The sequence below is a fragment of the Penaeus vannamei genome, chromosome 35 (genome assembly GCF_042767895.1).
Source record: "Penaeus vannamei isolate JL-2024 chromosome 35, ASM4276789v1, whole genome shotgun sequence".
NCBI classification, from domain to species: domain Eukaryota; kingdom Metazoa; phylum Arthropoda; class Malacostraca; order Decapoda; family Penaeidae; genus Penaeus; species Penaeus vannamei.
In genome coordinates, this window is record NC_091583.1 from 18240750 (window position 1) to 18261859 (window position 21110).

A 21110-nucleotide genomic window follows, 5' to 3' on the forward strand; every position below is an offset into this window, starting at 1 on the left:
TTACGGGACAAAAAGAAAAAGAAAATTCACGATAAGATTGAAATTCTGCTGGGAAAAAACAATCATTTCTCTCATGCTGATTGCCACGTGTAAGTTTGTCCGTTGCTAAAACACATGGCTCGTTCTGCACCATAGTTTTTGCATGCGGCTAGTAAAAGCAAAAGCAAAAAGCAAAAGCAAAAAAAAAAAAAAAAAAAAAGAATGTCGATGGAGCAGATGTTGAAATCTGATCTGTTTTTTTTTTTTTTTTTTATGATATTCCGGTGAAAGTTCTTTAGTGTGTGTGTGTGTGTGGCGGGGGGAGAGGGGGGGGGTCACGTGTCACACCCTCCAGCCACAACTACCCCCCACCCTCTACCCCTCTTTAAATGTTAGTTTAAGGTTAAGTAAAAGTGACAGGCAATGTCGATAATAATTTTGGATGGTTTAAGATAGATGGATGAGCAAACAGATAAATAATTATTATGTATAACGGAGGGTTACGTATTTATATATTTAGTGACTCGGAAAATTTGAATCTGCAGGCAAATGTAGTAGTCCAGGTGTTCTGAATATTTGGAAAATCCCATTCATATGTGGAAATTGATAAGGTGAACTTGTCCTTGTGGCGAGAGAGAGACAGACAGACAGACACACAGACAGACACACAGACAGACAGACAGCAGACACACAGATAGACAGATAGATAGATAGAGAGATAGATAGATAGAGAGATTAGGGTTGAGAGGTTTTGTTATTTCACTAAAATAGTCAATATTCTAACTGATGGTTGATGCTACAGAATGAAAAGGTAGGAAGCATCCGCAGTTGATTACCAAGCCTAAATGTTTAATCATCAGTCATGCGCTAAAATGCTTGCTCTCTCTCTCTCTCTCTCTCTCTCTCTCTCTCTCTCTCTCTCTCTCTCTCTCTCTCTCTCTCTCTCTCTCTCTCTCTCTCTCTCTCTCTCTCTCACATACACACACACACACACACTCACACACACACACACACACACACACACACACACACACACACACACACACACACACTTCACTCTCTCTCCATCTCTCTCTCTCTCTCTCTCTCTCTCTCTCTCTCTCTCTCTCTCTCTACTCTCTCTCTCTCTCTCTCTCTCTCTCTCTCTCTCTCTCTCTCTCTCTCTCTCTTTCTCTCTCTCTCTCCATCTGTCTTTCTATCTCACTCTCTACTGCCAGAGCAAGCCTCATCCAATCCGTGCTTTACGAGGAATGCAAGAATTATTCTATTTGCTGAGGACCTCGTGAGGAATGCCCTTCAACCCCTGAGAACCGTACATGTTCTAAGAGAAATAACTGGCTGGGTGTTGGAACCTTTTACCTGTGAAGTCTATTTGTCTTTTAATTTGGTTAGACGAAGGGGTTACGTGATCAGTTCATTTCACCACGAGCGATGGCTGAACTGTTGACATTCTCTCGACTGCTGGATTTTGTTTTGTTTTTTTCTTCCAGATCAGTGCGGTCTGGAAACGTTATAAAAGTCACGGGTTTCTGCTTTCTGTGTGGGTCCTTGATAGCCTTCAGTGAGTTAGCAACGGTTAGACAACTCTTTCTTCTAAAGATAATGTGAAGGGAATAGCTTTCCATGTTCGCTTTCCTTTGTAGTCATGCGGATCAGCTGTTGTTTAGGGAGTGTATAAAGGCGATCTAAATGTGCTTTATCTATATTCATATGTTGTTGAAAAATACGCTTATTTGACATCAAAATATTGTTGTCGGGCAATCATTTGATGTTTGTAGACCCACATGATTTTCTTTCCTTTTCTATCAAAATCAAGTCGAGTTAAGGTCTGAGCAAGATAAGGAGAAGCAAGTTTGAAGTTGACTATTTTTCACAAAATAGCACAATTAAATAAGAGATTAAAGAAAGCAGTTGGAGCAGTGACAGAAATGAAACATGAAGTACATTCTGCACGAAAAGAAATGGCAAATATCTTAGTTATTGTAGGATCATGAGAGATCTTAACAGAACTTATAATTCAAGTCTTACTGAATTTGATGTTGAATTTGCAAATGAAAAATAATCTCTAACAGGGTGAACAGATAGGGAAAAAATAAATGTTCAAAGAAAATAGACAAAATATTACTTATCAGCCAGTTATCATATATTTGGAAGTATGCCTGTATATTGTACATAAGGGGAAAATAATTCAAAGTGTTAATAAATACATATGAGAATATCATAAAAGCCCTTGTGTTTTTTATATAGAAACTATGTTTCAACCATTAAAAAAAAAAAATACTATCTATAAATCTTCACTTTCATACTCCTATTCTCTTTATCATTACCATCCCTCCATTCTACATTTCTTCTTCCTGCCTGCCTTCGATGGTTACCAAGTTTGCTTTATAAACATAACAGTTCTTTTCTCTCTTTGCCTGTACTTGTCTTCCTCACAAACACTCCATCTCTCTCTGTCTTCCTCTGAGATTGTGCTTCATGATTGTTAAAAGTGTTCCAAATTTAGATGGATGTCCTTATTGTTCATACAATATATTGATTTACGGGGCTGTTCATATTTGTATATTGATAATGAAACAGAAATTGATGGTGTTCTTAATTTTGAATAGTTTCACACAAAAAATCCATGAATTTTCGAAAATCTTTCTTGTCATCATATTAAAAGTATAGGTGTTTAAAGTTATCACATTAACAGTAATAGTTATGCCATTCCAAATATTATGGGTCTGCTCCTATATTTTATAAATATTCATTCCCATTCTTATTACATATTAAATCTTAAAAGTCATCAGATCAAAATTATAAGACATACTATTTAAAATTCAAACAAAAATTATAATAAATCAATTACCAGGATTTTTTTTTTTTTTTCTTAGTTCTAGTGAAATGTTTTACCTGTCTGTTGAGCCCAACAGCATTTACCCTTCTTGAAGCGGCATTAGATATGCTCTGTACTTCCTTAAAGATGTTATTAATGAAGACACTGATTTATTATATTTATTTAAAATTCTCAGCCACGGTAACATCTAAGGCCATTAGTGGCGTATTCAAAATGTAGTGATATGGTGAGGCTTGTGGGGTGAAATCCCCAAGTAAGGACATTCTTTGGTTCATAAGGCAATGTTTGTGGATTGCCAGAATGTTTAAGGATCAAACCAAATAAATATGCCAGACATCAAAGGTCATACAGCCCTATGATAAATTGTTGTGACAAAAAGGTTGAAAATTAGTTAACAATTACAACAAAATATGTTAGATGGCAGTGGTTGTAGATCACCACAGGTACTAATAGTATGGTACTGAAAAGGGTAAAGAGAGAAGAGCAGATGGAGTACGAATGCCATTTAGGACTGACATTTAAGCCAGCACTTAATCCTTTCAGCAGGGCTTTCAGGAAGTGGACAGGAGATGAGAAGGAAAAGGAAAGGGGGAGAAAAAAAGACCATGTAAAATTAGTTGAGGCAAGGGCTGACGTCCAAGTTATGGGTAATCCCCTATATCAGTCTCTGTCTCCTAAACCCTCCCACGTCAAGAAGCAAGGAATTGGGGGAGGTACTTTTATTTTGTCCCATCATATGAAGAAAATCTAAGTAACAAAGATATGACCTGAGGTTAATTCCATTACAAAATCACTTGCAGCAAGAATAATGTCACATAAGATTTTTTTCCCTTTTTCTTTCCCTCTATATCTAAAAAACAATTATAAGTTTCATTCTGCCCTAGATCCTTTCTTCAATTTAAAATGGTATGGTAGGTGTTAAGTGAAACCATCAATATATATACTGTATATACCTATTGTATGCTACAGGCTTCATATTGGTCTAGAATTTATGCATTCTCTTCAAAATGTATTCATAATATATAAACTATTTCTGCTTCTCCTTGCTTCCATTTGTTACACAACAGCACAAGACTAATTCAAGGTTTCTTTCCAGGTGTATAAATAAAACCACAAAGAGGAAATATATTCTTTAAATATCCACAAGAAAGACAATATTACAGATACATCCTCTGACAAAAAAACAAAGCACCTTAAAAAATATTCAACAATACTTACACAATATCAGTCATGGAAGAAAAGCGCATGCTCAAACTCAGGCTATGATAACATACGATGCTGGCAAAATAACTTGACTATTGACAGCTGCAGAAATGTGAAATATGTGTATATGAGGTTAGCAATTGCTTTTTTCCTCTCTCTATATAGTTAAGGCCTTTAAAGTTGTGTTGTGATTTGCATATACTTAGCCATTTTGAGGTGAACTTTTCCTAAGTAACCATAAAAAACAAACAGTTTATGAATGATTTGCTTTTATATCAAGACAAAGAGTTTGAAAGCAACAGGTTCTTGGCCACTCTGCCTTTTACTTAGCATAACTGATATTACACAAATCCTTATCAAAAGGAAAACTCCCTGGATGTGGCCTAGTGTGCATTACAGCCTTTGTGTCTCCTATTTTTGTCCACAATACGTACACTCAGCTGTTGTACCAGTCCAGGAAAAGAATCGTACATGACATGACTATCAAGAAGAACATGATCCATACCCGAAAGCCTGCATCCTTTCTCATCGCTTCCCGGACCTGTTGAGAGGAACATCATTAGTCGAAAATGGTACAAAGTGAGCTAAAATAACAGCACTGCTAAAACTGAATAATAACCTACTAATTTTCATATATCCATCTGCTTCATATTCTTTTCATTCTAACACATCACTTACTAGACCTTTAGGTACCTGAATAAATGTGCTTAACACATTTCTTATTCCTATGTGCTGTGTTTACAGTGGTACTACGGTATAAATGTATTACTGTCTTAAGAAACACAGATTATTTTCTCCATCTTCAAATGAAGTTACACATGTAATAATGACTAAATTACTGAAATCTTTGATTAAGGAAACAAAGAATTTTACACTGCTGATCATACATCTAGAATGAACAGGAAGAAAGTAAAGCCAATCTGATTACTGGTTGCAAAAGGAGTCTAATGATGATCTTGGTACTAATTATGATATTGGCATTCATGCAACAAACTATGCATATTCATTTTATGCCTATGCTTTTAAACTGATATTCTTTATTCCTTTAATTTCAATTTCATTATTATTATTTTCTTTCTAACTATACAGCTTACAATCACATTTGAAAACAGACCAAGGAAAACGTCTGAAATAAAGAGTAATTACTTTGCAAATAAAATGAATTTGAGAACATAATGTGGAAATGATGTGATGTGCAATTTTGCAGAGAGCAAGGAAATTCACACCACATACAATAAAATAAAATAAAAAGGCATGGCTCCTTGCTTGTGATGAGTTTCCTGACATGTGTGCATATACACACTGTACTTACTAAGAGAAAAAAACAAAGCTTCTGGTTATAGTTGCTTGTACATAAAGAGTAGCTATATCTAATGGTGAAAATATAAATAATTTCTATTATCCTCAGGAAGAACAATTAGAGCGGCTCAACACAGACATTATAAAGTAAAGCACAAATAGAAAGTACTAGCAAGTCGGCAAACTTCTCTGTCTTCATATTCATTTTGATAACTTTATCAATTTGTATGTTATTTTAGAGAGGTAATAATTACAATTTGCTATAATTCTGCAAAAGAACAGTGAATGTTGAAATGAAAATTATGTAATATAAATGCATTGCAAAGCTTTACTGAAATATTTCATTTCTGTTTTTGATTTTTATGTGGATTATCTATCTATCCTTTTTGACAAATATATTTAACCTTCTGTTCCCAGTACTAATAGTTTAGAGAAATAACAATATATCATACTAAAGTGTGAAGCACAGTAAGATATAATTAACATAAGTTTCTTGCCTTAAATAGTTCAGAGAAACTTAACTCTACAATTCTTTATTTTACCATAGGAATGTCAGGCAACTAATCTTATTTGTAAATGCATTTGCATTTATACAAAGAAAAGGACAGAAACATTACATACCTGCTCATTACCTTCCCGAACATTTTCAGTTGCCGTCAAGATTGTATCATGAATCTCCTCAATTTGATGCGCCTGAATATCAACATTCTCTGTTAACATATTCTGCATCTGACCCAACTCTACCACCTGTTGGAAGAGGAAAGAGTGAGTTTACATCAAAATCCCTTACATCAAAAGTACTAAGAGTTCATGAGTTCTACGGCAACGTAATAAATATCTTGGACACGCCTTCTTTCAGTTCTAGCACTGGTATGAAATAAAATGATATTGCAATCATGTTTCCTTGAGAGCCTGAATCAAGAGAAACCTGATAAATGATAAAACAGTAAAATGTTAAAAGTTATGATAATCCAAATAAATATCACATAACTGATAAATATAAAACATAATAATAACAATGAAACATCCTAATAAGATAAAGCTCTGATGACAATTTTCGACTCGCTCATCCTTCCCTATCCACATACCTGTCTCGTGATCTGTCGAACCTCTTCCTGGTTGGACATGAGTTCTTTATAAAGGTGTGCATTCTCCTCCTCCAACATCTGCCTCTCCTCAGAACTCAATTCTCCAAGCATCTTCTCTACCTCTTCCTCTATAACAGCGCTTGACCTGTCTGCTGCTGTGCTGTTTCCCACTTTGTTCTCGTTCCCTTTAAGTCTGGTCTCCTCCGAGTGCTGGTCATCCTGGCTTCTTTGGTCTGATTGCTGACTATCGCTGGATTGTGACCATGAGCCTGTTAAATAAATATTGAGAGATAAAGAGGCAGGTATGATTTAAGTTTAGATATCCTTATACTAATATATATATACATATATATATATATATATATATATATATATATATATATTTCACTTTAAAAAATCTTATGGCTAAGGATAATGACATACTGCAACTTTTTCATACATTCATGGGCAGTTGGCACTGTAGTGTTATATGGGAACAACCTGGTGCACATTTCAGTCACAAAAAAAATCTCTAAAACATATGCATATACTCTCTCTTACTCTTACTCTCACTCTCTCACACTTTCACACTTTCACACTTTCACACTTTCACACTTTCACACTTTCACACTTTCACCCTTTCACTCTTTCACTCTTTCACTCTTTCACTCTTTCACTCTTTCACTCTTTCACTCTTTCACTCTTTCACTCTTTCACTCTTTCACTCTTTCACTCTTTCACTCTTTCACTCTTTCACTCTTTCACTCTTTCACTCTTTCACTCTTTCACTCCTTCACTCCTTCACTCCTTCACTCCTTCACTCTTTCACTCTTTCACTCTTTCACTCTTTCACTCTTTCACTCTTTCACTCTTTCACTCTTTCACTCTTTCACTCTTTCACTCTCTCACTCTCTCACTCTCTCACTCTCTCACTCTCTCACTCTCACTCTCTCACTCTCTCACTCTCTCACACTCTCACACTCTCACTCTCTCACACTCTCACACTCTCACACTCTCACTCTCACTCTCACTCTCACTCTCACTCTCTCTCACACTCTCTCTCACACTCTCTCTCACACTCTCTCTCACACTCTCTCGCTCTCTCGCTCTCTCGCTCTCTCGCTCTCTCGCTCTCTCGCTCTCTCGCTCTCTCCTCTCTCTCTCTCACTCTCTCGCTCTCTCTCTCTCTCTCCCTCATTCCCTCATTCCTTCAATCACTCACTCACTTATACCTGCTAATGTGCCATCCAAAGATACACTACCAAAGTTTGACTGAAGTCTTTTAAGTGTCCAATGTTTTTAATATAAATCTATTTCCAAAGAATGATGAACATAACTAGATACTATCAAAACCACAGGTATCAAGCACAGCCTGCCTCTCACATGTACAAATCAGATATGTTAATATTTGAAGTGTGCAATTAACCTTTTTGATCCCACCCTATGTGTGCAATGAATTACATTCTACATTCTCGTGCATGTATTTTTTTTGAAGCGTGAATTATAATAACTATGTATGCCATATCTAAATTCATCTATCTGTACCAAAACCTATAAAGCTACCAGTACCTTTCATATAAAAAACATGCCATTTTAATCACATGCTTATTTTAGCTAGACAAAAAATAAAATAAACACGATTTAGAATAAACATCTTGCATCTTCAAAAATCTAGGACATTTCTGTATTCCTAGTAAGAGGAGAACAAGTCTTTACTAACAAAAATTATCAGAAAAATTTGCAGCGGAAACCAACTAAATTGACAGATATCAGAGCACAGTACCAACCTGACATGGAGCCCTCAAATGTGTCAGAACCATGGTCTTTGGGTTTCTTCTTGGAGCCTGCAGGTCGTTGCAGTCTCGAGAGATTTTCCTGGAGACAGACAGTGAAATTTAACAAATACTTGGTTTATGGTATCATCTTTCCTTTTGAGGATTTTACAATTATGTAACATTTCTCTCCTGTATTATTAGCATTATCACTTTTAGAATCATCATCCTTATCATCAATCATTAATCATCAATAAATCATCATGATCATCATCATCAAGGAATACAAACCTTCTCTTTTTGCTTTTTACACCTTGCTTCCTTCATCTCTTTAAAGCCTGAGTTGATCTGCTGGAAATTCTGCTTCAGAATGGACAGAATACTCTGCTGGCAATCTGTAGCATCTTTGGAACACTTCTCTGTCATTTCCAAGGCACGAATGTTGTCGTCTATAATGCGGAGGTTTGTGGTGACTACCTGGGAGAAAATGGTTTAAGGTATGAGCTTCATCTCTCTCTTGAGAAGAACTGCTGATATGTGTGATGTTAAATTTAGATACATGATATCCCTTAAATTTTAAAGATAGTTACCTATGGGGAAAAGTAATACATGAGAAACTTTGTGACTGTCCAGGGATATATAAAAGAAAAGGTAACTATCAATAATCTGTTTACTTGGTTTTGTTGAGTAAAATACAGATATAAACATCCTGCATTGAAAAAATATACATGTATAAATGTATTTATAGAAGATAAGATGAAACAGAGGGAGGAAAAATTTGTTAAAATTTCTACCTTTTCCATGTAGGTCCTCTCATAATCTGACATTGATTGATCCTCAATCTGCAAGTATTTCTTCCGGTGGTCGTCCAGCAAGTTCCGATGGCTGGTAATGTTGCTCTGGATATCCTTGGCCTTTGAGTAAAATTGCGAGAAGGCAGTGGGGGAGCTTGGGAAGATCTTGGTCTGGGGTAGGGTCACACCCATGGCCTTGTTCCGCGTCCGAATTGTTTTGACGCAGGACTTAAACAGGTTGGTGAGATCCATGCTTGCTCCGTTTTCTACAGTCATCTGTGGTGGGGAGATGAAAAGATGATTAATAATGGTTGAATGAAAAAGAGAAATGGGATAGCAAAGCTATATAGTGAAAACCTTAAGAAACCAAAAAAAAGATTGAATGATATGAAAATAGTAAACATAAGGTAATTAAGATATATCAATATACCAAAGACCAGTTATTTGTAAGGATTACTTTAATTACTACCCACATATACAGACAAGTTCTGAATATTACACAAGCATAAACCTGGAAATCTACATTTCCTAGATCATGTTAATAAATATGTAGCTAACAACTGTATTTTAATATAATTTTCAACATCATCATTCAATAAGCTTCGCTGGTATATATGACATGCTCAACACCACAGAAAGCAATAAGAATAAAGACAATCAGCTGAACATTTGCAAGAGAATAATGAATCTAAAAATAGTACATTAGAGAAGACAAACATTTCATTACTTGATGGAGACTTTGTAGTATTCTAGCACCACAAAGAAAATATCCTATCCACTCTCTTCATGAGTAGAAAGAAACTTTTCTCCTGTGCTTTAAACCTCCACCAAGTATGTTTCACAAGATAGAGCTCCACATTCCATCTTGTCAGAATTTATGTAATGGATATTTGCCTATTATTACTGAAGGCATGAAGGTGTCATTCCTTGAAACTAGGCTAATGTTATGGTAGCCATCAATTGATGTTCCACTGACTCTCATTACACCTTGAGATATATATATATATATATATATATATATATATATATATATATATATATATATATATATATATACCTCCTAAAGGGGAGAGTTATCACACACAAAGCCTTTAAATATCTTATATTAGTTAGAAATATTTGTAATATTAGTAATATTTGCATTAACTAATATTGTTAATGATATCTTACATTTACCTAACAATTTCCCTGGTATATTTCATGCCAATCCTAGTTACTGGGATCAATGTCATTGCTTAGTTGGCTCCATGGACTATAAATATTAAATCTTGATAGCAGACATTGTAATCAGTCTATCATTACAATTTTATTTGTAATATTACAAAAGGCACTACAATAAATTTGCCACCTAAGCTTCTAATTCTTTTTAAGGTAAAATTACTGACAATCTACTTAATCTACTTCAATTTTAAAATTCCAGATCATATGTTAAATATCAAACCTACACATTGTGCAATTGCTCATGCCTACCCTCTCTGCACTCTGGAAAAGCCAACCAAATTCCACAACATATTTTTCTGTAAGACTGAACTTGAACTAGTTCCTTAATTAATGATAAATCAGAAAGGAAGTCTATAAGCTCCATCCTGATAGAGTATACTACATGGAGGTTTGCTGGCCTTTACCACAGTAATTATTGGAATTATTGTGGGTGCCCCCTTCAATTCCTTAACGAAGTGAATGATCACTGGTTTATATTTACAGAACATGGTTAAAATTTAAGACTTGAAATGTTGGGTAACCTTCATACCTAATTATGATACTGCCATACATCAGCCATTATAGGTAAATAGCTATGCAGTCAAATACACACATTCACAATGGCTCTCAAAATGGAATCTATCATATATCATAATCATATTGGCTGTATTCTATCCTAATGGTTCTCAACCCTTAACACTTATAATACCTTCAGGCAGATGTCTAGCAAATCAGCCTTAAATCTTTCTCCCCCAAGGTATTTATGACCCCCTGCTAACCCTCTGCAATATCTTTGGAAGTTACAACCCGCCAGCTGGGTAGTAATGTTCTATCTAAATCCTATTTTAACAAAAGGTTTACTATCCCAAATCCACCTGGATGCTGGAGTTATTCCCACTCTGAACAAACTCATGCCTCAGGGTGCACATGCAGTCAGCTCCTCAAGTAAGAGCTTAGAAGTGCACAGAAATTCATGTTTACCCTGCTCTGTGTGTTTGGCTGCAGCATACAATATTTTCTGGTAATTGACACTAAACCATGGCTTTAATTCTACTTTTGAAAAGTTATAACACAATGGCTGTAAGCAATGCCAAGAAAGCAAACATTTGTTTAAGGTAGACAATTTAGAGCTGAACGTGTGTGGCATGTATCCTTGCTATCTGACATTTGGACTTGATTTCTTAGGTAATTCTTTACAGTACAGATGTACTCCCCAACTCCATGTCACAAAATTTATTCATCAATATAAGTTGCCGTGACTGGGAGTGAAGTTTGGGCACTGCCCATGGGGAAGGTAATGGGGTGCTCTGTATGATCTTTTACCATCATTTGTGGCGTTGTGGCGATCTTAATCTCGTAAAGAGATTGTTGCCATCATCACAGTTTCAATGCTCCTCCAAAGACCAACAAAATCCTACCACACACATTCTGATCAGCTCTTTGTTTTGCCAGATTATATGTGGAGGAAGTGTCTTAGCCTTTACTGGTTCAGCAACAAACATGGAGACTACAGCAATCAACATAAGATTACTTTCTGATGCTTTGGTGTCATCAAATCACTTTTAGCTGTCTGATTATATTATTATCTCTGACATGTGTTTATCAATTTATAAAGCAGTAAATGTGGTAATTCTTTACCATACACACTCACCAGAGACCAAGGCCAAACTCCACATGACAAAATTTATTCAGCAATCTAAGTTACCAAGACTGAGCATGCCCAAAGAGGGGGCTGATAGGGAGCTCCAACCTCAACACCCCCTGGCATATAAATATTGTCTTCACTTCAGTATGCACAGCAAGATAGGGCTTAACTTATAAGCAATGAGTGGACTTAGGCTCTGAGTGTAATTTTCTGTGATATTCCTTTAGTTATGTTTTTACCGTTCATGTATTGCAGATTATTTCTTGTATTGACAACTACAACTTTTTGCCATTTGCAAGAATTTCATCTTCAATCTGACCCTAGTTTAGTAAATTCCCACTGTAAAAATTAACCATGAATATAATATTGATTCCCCAGAAAGCAGCATAAAATGTTTATTTCTCTGTATCTTTGCACAAACCAGTTTTAGACAATTACCAAAAACAAACACCACCAAGGGAAACAATAAATATATCCCAAAACAGACCACAAAGGAAAATATGTTATAGTTAAGTAAGATAATTCTTTACAGTACAGAGGCCCTCGACAGAAACCAAGTCCCCAACTCCACATCACAAAATTTATTCCCCCCCAACACCCGCCCGTAAATATTGTTGGTAATTTTATCTAATAGTTCCATTAAACAGATTGCAATGATACTGGTGTCATTGGATTCCTCTCATCCTTTACAATGCAAATATGCAAGGCAACAAGCTTGGCCCTGATAGCAGGGGAGGGCATGAAAGGTACCAGGGACATTGCAGGGGAAAATATGAATAATCTAAACAGAATCAGTCACTGTATTCTCTAATGCAAAGGGCTGTGCCCCCTGCGATTCCACCATGGGGGCTACCACACCACAACCCCCAGGTGGGTTTGTAGCCGACCCCCGCAACCTGTAGCGCTCCATACTTCCCCAAGGTTGGGTCCATGGTCCACAGCTGCATCCTTAGCATCTCACATCAGCCACCTCTCGAAGACTAATGTCGAGACCTACCCATGCCTTTGCCGTTGGGGGAGCCTCTCTCAATGACTCTCCCCATCAATCTCCAGCACCCCAGCCATACCTGTGGGCACTTACACCCACATTAGTTAATCCTTAAAGAAATAATTGACACCAGTCAAATGGCGAGTGCAAATCCACCACCATACTATTGACCCCGGAGTGACACAAACACCCAGCCTTCCAGAGTAACATGGCTATCGCTCACTCGCTTAGCTCCCTCACTGGAGGGGGAGTACCTATAGCCAACCCCCGCAACCTGCAGCACGACATACTTTCCCCAGGTTGGGTCCATGGTCCACAGCCATGTCCTTAGCACCTCACATCAGCCTCCTCTCGAAGACTAATGCCGAGACCTAATTGGATGAGAATGGACAGCTCCCGGCTTGCTCACAGGACTGCAGGCTCCCCTACCACTACTAAAGTTCCGGCTCCCGGGCTGAGATTAGCTCTCACTGATCCTCCAGCAGAGCAAGAACACAGCAAGCAGCACCAGGCCTAAACAGGCCTTAACTGTCGGGGGAGCCGCCCAGGCTCTCCACGTCAATCTCCAGCACCCCAGCCATACCTGTGGGCACTCACACCCACATCAGTTACTCCTTAAAGAGATGATTGACACCAATCAAATGGCGGCTCCATATCCACTGCCATAGGTTGTAGGGGGAGAGAGTCCCTTACATTAGACAATAAGGTGACAGATTCTGTGTAGATTATTTATATTTTCACCTGCAATGTCACTGGTACTTTTCATACCCTCTGCTGCTACTGGGGCCAAGAATGTGGGAGTTTGAGGAGCTTTCACACAATAAAACATTTGGAAACAAGAGAGAGAGGAATCCAACAATATCGCTTGGCAGAGGTATTCCAAAAAATTACCACAACTTTTTGTTCACTAAAAGAATATTATATTCAATTTCCCCTTATTGTTTCCATACTGTAAAAATTACGCCGTGGATATTGTTCCGGCACCGGATTTTATAACAGTTTGGCTATTCGTCCGGCATGCATGCGCACTAACTATTTGTGCGCAACCACACACACGCGCATACAAACTTTGACGCTATTTTTGTGTTGTTCATTGTTCATGGCTAAGGGTCGATCATCGATTATGGATTCCTTCAAAGTTGGAACTGAGTTTGCCAGTTTTGCTGATGTGAAGGACAGCTTGACCAAATTTCAAGAGAGCACTTTCGCACAGTTTTATGTCAAAGATTCAAGGACTGTTGCTGCAGCTTTGAAGCGTACACCGGATAAGAAAGTAAAGCCAGAGTTGAAGTACTCCTACTTAGTGTTTGCCTGTATCGGGAAATACGGCAATTGGGAGGGGGTGCAGAGGAAGAGCCCCCGATAGGAAAATATGGCAATTGGGAGGGGTTAGGAGGGAGTTTTGGTTCATACTGCGATCCTACTGGTAGTTCCTGCGGTTAAGATGTGGTTCACTCGCTCGTTCGTTCGCGCAACATCATGCCAAATCATCCGTGGCCGAATCTTCTCTCGGGTTCCTACATTTTTCACTTTCTTTATCATCTGGAATGCTACCCTTGGCTCGGATTTTCAATTTCCCACAGTCTTTCGCTTTTTAAAATGCATGGAAAAAACGAAATCACCCCCCCAACCCCCGATCCCCCAATATTGTTGGCGGGAGTCGGGGACTTGGTCCTATAGGCACGCTAAAATCACAGAATCGGGATGGAAATCACAGAAATGTCAAACTGGAGCAAACAGCATGTATGTCCACTCGGTCCTAAGAATAATTAAAAATTTTGATGTTGTACATGAAATAACAAAGAATTATTGACTGTTCGCAAGCATGAGTGTATGCCGGACAAATAGCCAAAATATTATAAAATCCAGTGCCGGAACAATATCCACGGCATAAAAATTAACCTTCAGTAAATTTACAGATTGACATTCCTTTAAAAAAAATTAATATATACATATCATTAGGCTATTTATCTCTTGCTCTACTAAGAGCAAAGCTACAACTAACCCTACACGGGCAATTTTCAAAAATAAAAGCAGTCAAACAAAAGGTCCAAGAGATTTTGAAATTTGTACAGGCCTATGGTCATGCATAATATGGCATTGCATTTAGGGGTATTAACAACCCGATTCCAGTTCACGACAAATAAACACAAACCAACGTACTAAAACATTTACTTGTATTCAATAACCTGATGTATTAAGCCGATAAATAAAGGCTTTTATCAGGAAAGAAATATTCTTTATAAATAAATACACTGACAGAGGTACTTGCCTTTACAGCTGATTGCGATTCTGTTTTAAAGATGAGAAGACCTTTTTATTATTTTTATTCAAAGTTAAATTCGATTTGAAAGATGATTTTTTCAGGTTTATTATTCTATTCATACTACTAATTTCATAACACTTACAAATACGTATAAAAATATTCCTATGAATCGCAATACACGTCTACGAACAAGCATGCCAACCAAACATCAAATACCAATCACGTAACAAAAGATAATTAAAGCAAAAGTAAATCTTGATACCTTTCGATAAATGCTGTCAATATATAAAAATTACTTTTTGGTTTTAAAATTAGCAGAAAAGTACACAAGAAAAATATTACCACCCCAACCCCGACGCCTTAGGTTTGCCCCCCTGCCGGTGCCACACAACTGTCAACATGGCCAACCAAGAGGTGGACGAGCTGTTCGAAGTGAAAAATTCCTTCTATATCGGGAATTACCAGCATTGCATCAACGAAGCACAGAAACTACAGGTAATTTAATGGTTGGGGTCTATTTTCGAGTTGGTGTTTGGCTATTTAGGTGAAAGGAAATAAATGAAATGATGTGTGGATTGTTGTCTTGTTTACCTTCGTTGTTTTGTTTTTATCCTGTATATTTATTGATTTATTTTCTATATGTATGAATGGATACTTCTAAATGCAAGTTAGAGTCCACTTCATGAGGTTAGGAAATAGTATTTACATAGATTTTTTTTTTTTTTTTTTTTTAGATTAAAATGTAAGAGGAAAAAAAAGAGATTCGTGAATTTTAGATTAACGATATTTTATTAATCCATAGAAAATTAGAGTAATAAGAAGAAAATAATGTTTTTTCAGTTTCACACAACCATCGAAGCTTGCAACTGTTATTGCTTCTTTCAATTATCTACATTGCAACATGCATTAATCTTTTGTTATTTTCCTTCACAAATAATATAAATGAAAATATTGGTGACCTTACCCCTCTGAGATTGTCCCAATTACACTATTAGTAATCTACAAACATAGCTTTATGAACAAAAAAGCTTCCTAAAGGACGTGTCACACTTGGACTTTTTCCGCATTGCATTTCCGCTGGCACCACTTACCAATACTTTCATTTATATCATGTTGATAAGAAACAACGACAGCTTCACACATTTACCTTGTGAATAGTTGAGGATGAATGATAGTCGCGAGGTTAGTTGACTGTGCGAAGCTGGAAAATTACCTTTATTTCATATATCATTTTGTGTAAAGCCATCTTTTCCGACAATTACGATGTACACGATGGATGACACTGAATTTTATTTTGATTATATTATTAACATAATATAATTAAGCAGTTCTAAGGGTGAAGAAGGGAGGGGTTTGCTATCTTGGTTGGAACTAGGCCTGGTCAGCCAACAGCAAATGTGGCTCTCCTTTCATTAATCAGGTCAGTCCAAATTTATTGGCCAAGTAGGATTTCCTTCAAGGTTTATGTTAAGTCAGGTTGAATAACAGAATATCTAACCATATAAATTCTAGGATGGATATGGAAAGGAAGTGATTATCACACATTTCTAAACATTCATTCAATATCATATTGATGATTTTAGTGAAATCATATGATATGAACTATAATTAAATTCTAGTCATAGTTCAAGGGCACAGAACACCAAACAAATGTTATAAACAGAACTTTTATATGAAGTCTAAGCTGAATTTGTTGTGTGTATTGATAACACAAAATTTGATAGCATCAATAGTCTTTGAATAGGTAACTGAACAACAGTCAATCATAAATGATTAAAAGAAATTAATAGACCAATTTGCATTACAGGTCAGTTCACCAGAACTGCGACAGGAGAGAGATATCTTCCTCTACCGTGCTCTCATAGGTCAGCGCAAATTTGGAGTGGTTCAGAGTGAAATAAAAGCATCAGCTCCACCTCCACTGCAAGCTTTAAAGTTACTGGCTCAGTACTTCCAGTTTCCCAGTAACAGGTGAGTTATAATGCATTTTTGAGAAGATGAATTAGACTTCTGGTTTCTATCTAAGCTGTGCACCAAAGGAAATTCTGTCATTCTGGTGATGTAGGTCTTAAGCATTTACATTTGTGTGTGCTTTGTGATATATATTACAGTAGGAGGTTTTATATTTGAGGTATGTCTATTCGTGATACTACTTCATATGTGTTCAGCCTGTATATATTCTAATGACCAGAGACTACCAAGAAAACAGACAAGACCCCTTGTATCTCCTCATCATCTTTTTTTCCGCATTACACAATAATATTTAGAGATTTTTTAGACACAATAATATTTAGATTTTTTATACAGTATATTATAACATTTACTCTGTATCTGAAACAGGGTAACCATTGTCAACGAGCTGGAATCCCAACTGAGCGGCAATGTCGATCTGTCCAACACAGCCCTCCTCATTGTGGCTGCAACGATCTACTGCCATGAGGATAACTATGAGGGAGCTCTTCGTGCCCTCAGTCAGTCAGATGCCCTTGAGTGGTAAGGGGTTAATTTCTTATGTCTTTTGGTGTGTTTGATATCGTTTTTGGGTTTGTTTTGGAAAGTATGATAGAGGAAGCGAATTTTGCTCTTTTCTTCGTCCAGTTTCCTTTGTTTATTTTTACTATCCCTCCATCGTTAATCATCTTGGATACTGTTATTAGGTCCAAGTGTTATATTTATTGTTGTTCCTTATGTTGATTGGTGATTATTAGTACATGCAGCTGAGGCAAAGTACATACCATGTATATTGTGATTTTAGTTTGTTAATTGTATTTACACAGAGGTGGTTCTACATGTACTTGAGGGATTATCTATTTTTTCACCACTTTCACGTTTACAAAAAGTACTTTTTTCCTGAGACCCCCCCCCCCCTCCAGAGTGTACAAAGCAAAAAGATAAAAATTATGACCTCTGCCACAGGCTCTCCAGGGTCTAAAGGAATGCTTTAATACTGATAGAATCAAGCAGGCAACCATCATAGGACACCTTACATTGACTTATAGACAGTGAAGGATGACCATTTGTCTGTGAGGCTCTCATCATGGGAATTAGATGATAGATTCCAAAACATAAATGTGTTCAAGTGTTTCCATTGGAAGTAAAAAATTACATCTGCTGAACATCTTCCATTCTTGAATTTGGCAGTGCAATACAAAATTAATTATTGATTTTTGTTTTTTAATTATATCCAACTTGTCATATATATATGTGGGGGGGGGGGGGGGTTCAAGTGAGTCTAAAAACAGACTGATGTATATCCCCTGTATACCAGGTAGCTTTTATACACAAACACGGTATAGTAACTTTTAACCTTGCTTTTGTTAAAATCACTATGACAAGTATGAATAATGGTCATTTATGAGAAGAGGATGTACCAATTATCTTCTTAAAGGAATACAACTGAAAAAGTAGCCTCCAGCTACTTGAAAACAAAAATAAAGTTATATACTTATACATACATATATATATATATATATATATATATATATATATATATATATATATATATATATATATATATATATATATATATATATATACAACTAATAGAAGACTTCAAGGAAATGTGAATATATTTCTAATGTATTGCTATTAGTAATCTTTCAGGCATTGTTGAATGCACAGATATTAAGGGGATTATTAGATAAATTATTTGTACGTTTCTCACTTATCAGCCGTGCCTTGATGGTCCAGACCTACCTCAAGATGGAGCGCCTGGATGCTGCCCGAAAGGAGCTGAAGACTCTCCAAGAGAAGGATGATGATGCAACTCTAACACAGATGGCTCAGGCTTGGACGCACATTGCAACGGTTGGTTTCATCATTTCACCCCCCCCCCCCCCTTCTCTCTCTCTCTCTCTCTCTCTCTCACTCTCACTCTCACTCTCACTCTCACTCTCACTCTCACTCTCACTCTCTCTGTCTCTCTCTCTCTCTCTCTCTCTCTCTCTCTCTCTCTCTCTCTCTCTCTCTCTCTCTCTCTCTCTCTCTCTCTCTCTCTCTCTCTCTCTCTCTCTCTCTCTCTCTCTCTCTCTCTCTCTCTCTCTCTCTCTCTCTTGCTTTTGTGCTCAACCCCCCCCCTCCCCTGCTGCTTTCTTTTCTTTTTATTGCAATGATTTGCTAATTATTCATATAATGTTCCCTTTTTCCTTGTTGAAACAGATTTATGCTACTTTGTTTATTCGTATACAGAGGTGAAAGATATATGTAGAATAAGTAAGAGACTGGTTAACATTGTGTATAAGGATATAAATGAAGTGTTTATGTAAATATATATGCAAACATGTCCACACCTACGCAGATGAACACCAGGAATGGTAGTAAGCTCGCTGTTTCCTTCCTTGTGGCTTCACATTGTGTTCCCTCTTTTTTTTTTTTTTACGTTTTCACATTTCTTATTTTTCAGGGTGGTGAGAAACTGCAAGATGCCTACTACATATACCAAGAATTGTTGGATAAGAATGTCAGCACAGCCCTTCTCCTTAATGGCCAGGCAATTTGTTTCCTTGGCCAGGCAAAATACGAAGAGGCCGAGAGTGCCCTTCAAGAAGCTCTGGACAAGGACCCAAGCAACCCTGACACACTCATCAACTTGATGGTCCTGGCACACCACACAGGGAAACCACAGGAGGTGAGCTTGTGCTTGTGATGAAGTTTTCATAAAAAGAAATAGAAAAAAAAAATCATTTTCTTCTTTATCATCCTCTTTTTTTATATTAATATTAATAGTATAATGATAACAGCAAGAAAGGATATGTGTGTATGTTTCTTCTGCCCCTCTCCCCATCCCCATTGAACTTATTTATTTTCTTTCCTTTTTTTCAGGTTGCCAACCGATATTTAGTGCAGTTGCGAGATGAACACAAGGGCCACAAGTTTGTAGAAGACATCACAACCAAGGAGGAGGATTTCAACCGCTTGGTTAAGCAGTATGCAGCATAAACAATGGTTCTTGATATATATAATCATTCACTCTACTCTATTGATATATTTTTGTGGACATTTTTATTTTGAAAGATTATTCATATAGAGCATATGTAAAAACCCAGTGTACTTGTTTTGAGATCATTGTTTTTCTTTATCTTTACTTTATTTTAGATTTTTAAAAATATTTCATTACTATAACAAAAACAATACATGTTTTACGGATGGCTAAGGAAATTTTGGCATTTTGTGCCACATTCCAGAATAATGTGTTTTGTTATATTTATGAATAAAATGTTAAAACTAAATGTTTTCAATTCCATCCTCATTGAGAATAGATTCAGAGATATGAGAATTAATATTTATTAATTTTATTTAAACATGCAATATCAGTATGATTGATTAAACATTAGGGATAGAGAAAAAAGAAAGAAAAATATTGGTTTATTTATATTCATGACTACAATTCACAGTATCCAGGAAAGCTGCCAATGGCAGCATCCTTTGGGAAAGCCTTTCTGATTGTATTAAGGACACAGCTGGGTAGAGGAATTGTCATGCTGCCTCTTAAACTGTTGAAAAAGTAGTCATTGAATGTGCGATAGGCTGTGATCTGGTATTTCCTGTAGAAAAAAAATTATATAGACAGAACTAAAAGAAAAAAAAGGATTGGAAGCATGAGAGCTGAAAGTTTGCTAAGTGGGTTATTTCAGTGCGTTTTTCTATTTCTTGTTATTAATTCTTTGCTTCATTATTATATGAGCTATTTGCATCAATGGTCATGTAACAAATCTTATGAGACCCAACACTTACTCATGCAGAGGTTTATTGAAGAGTGAACCAAAGAGTTTCTTATCCCTGCTGTAGATAGTCTGAAGAGCATATGGGTTGAGGCATACAGAGACAAAGAAAGGGTGCTGCACCACACAGGAGCCTTGCTGATTCCATTGCATTAGTCTGAGTAATACAGGTGGTTGTTCCTGGCAACATATTGACTCTGCTTCAATCTCCATCCTTGCACAGCTGCCACACAAACACCTGTTACAAAATTCAAATTATTTTTAAGTTTGCATTGAATAAGGAGAATCTCTACATACAAAATAATATGAAATGAAAGTAAAGAGTGACCAACTCTATA

General features: G+C 36.7%; 3 protein-coding genes across 6 annotated transcripts in view; 1 reads left to right on the plus strand and 2 right to left on the minus strand.

Annotated features, from left to right (window-relative positions):
* Nucleotides 1-3936: 3936 nt before the first annotated feature.
* Nucleotides 3937-15189, minus strand: Syx18 (syntaxin 18). Of its 3 annotated transcripts, none has more exons than XM_070114287.1 (7): nt 15059-15189; nt 8954-9229; nt 8451-8636; nt 8175-8262; nt 6409-6677; nt 5942-6067; nt 3937-4562 (listed from the first exon to the last, which is right to left on the minus strand). In XM_070114287.1, exons 2-7 carry the CDS (start codon nt 9227-9229, stop codon nt 4458-4460), a joined length of 1050 nt encoding a protein of 349 aa, XP_069970388.1. In that variant the 5' UTR covers nt 15059-15189; the 3' UTR covers nt 3937-4457. The 3 variants fall into 3 exon arrangements, with proteins under 3 accessions (XP_069970388.1, XP_027224593.2, XP_069970389.1); XM_027368792.2 differs by having other exon boundaries at nt 14962-15060; XM_070114288.1 differs by lacking the exon at nt 15059-15189 and adding an exon at nt 14950-14971.
* A 203-nt stretch (nt 15190-15392) lies between these two features.
* epsilonCOP (coatomer subunit epsilon) lies at nt 15393-20280 on the plus strand. The gene is made up of 6 exons (XM_027368804.2): nt 15393-15547; nt 16860-17023; nt 17393-17545; nt 18724-18859; nt 19455-19679; nt 19874-20280. Exons 1-6 carry the CDS (start codon nt 15452-15454, stop codon nt 19988-19990), a joined length of 891 nt encoding a protein of 296 aa, XP_027224605.1. The 5' UTR covers nt 15393-15451; the 3' UTR covers nt 19991-20280.
* A 123-nt stretch (nt 20281-20403) lies between these two features.
* Nucleotides 20404-21110, minus strand: part of LOC113816837 (uncharacterized) — a 1030-nt gene continuing 323 nt past the window's right edge. The window contains exons 2-3 of one of the 2 annotated variants that reach the window (XM_027368862.2): nt 20786-21010; nt 20404-20544 (exon numbers count right to left, since the gene is read on the minus strand). In XM_027368862.2, the coding sequence (XP_027224663.1) occupies nt 20433-20544; nt 20786-21010 (337 nt within the window). In that variant the 3' untranslated portion in view covers nt 20404-20432. Of the gene's footprint in view, nt 20596-20785; nt 21011-21110 lie in introns of both variants that reach the window. The other variant, XM_027368855.2, reaches the window with a different exon arrangement.

Excerpts from the sequence above, each read along its gene's own strand:
- Syx18 (XM_070114287.1), bottom strand. The coding sequence starts at position 9,229 with ATGACTGTAGAAAACGGAGCAAGCATGGATCTCACCAACCTGTTTAAG. Across the intron at positions 8,637-8,953 it reads AGAGGACCTACATGGAAAAG|GTAGTCACCACAAACCTCCG; the intron begins GTAGAAATTTTA and ends ATTTTCTCCCAG. Across the intron at positions 6,068-6,408 it reads TTCGACAGATCACGAGACAG|GTGGTAGAGTTGGGTCAGAT; the intron begins GTATGTGGATAG and ends CTCTTCCAACAG.
- epsilonCOP (XM_027368804.2), top strand. The coding sequence starts at position 15,452 with ATGGCCAACCAAGAGGTGGACGAGCTGTTCGAAGTGAAAAATTCCTTC. Across the intron at positions 15,548-16,859 it reads ACGAAGCACAGAAACTACAG|GTCAGTTCACCAGAACTGCG; the intron begins GTAATTTAATGG and ends TTTGCATTACAG. Across the intron at positions 17,024-17,392 it reads TTCCAGTTTCCCAGTAACAG|GGTAACCATTGTCAACGAGC; the intron begins GTGAGTTATAAT and ends TATCTGAAACAG.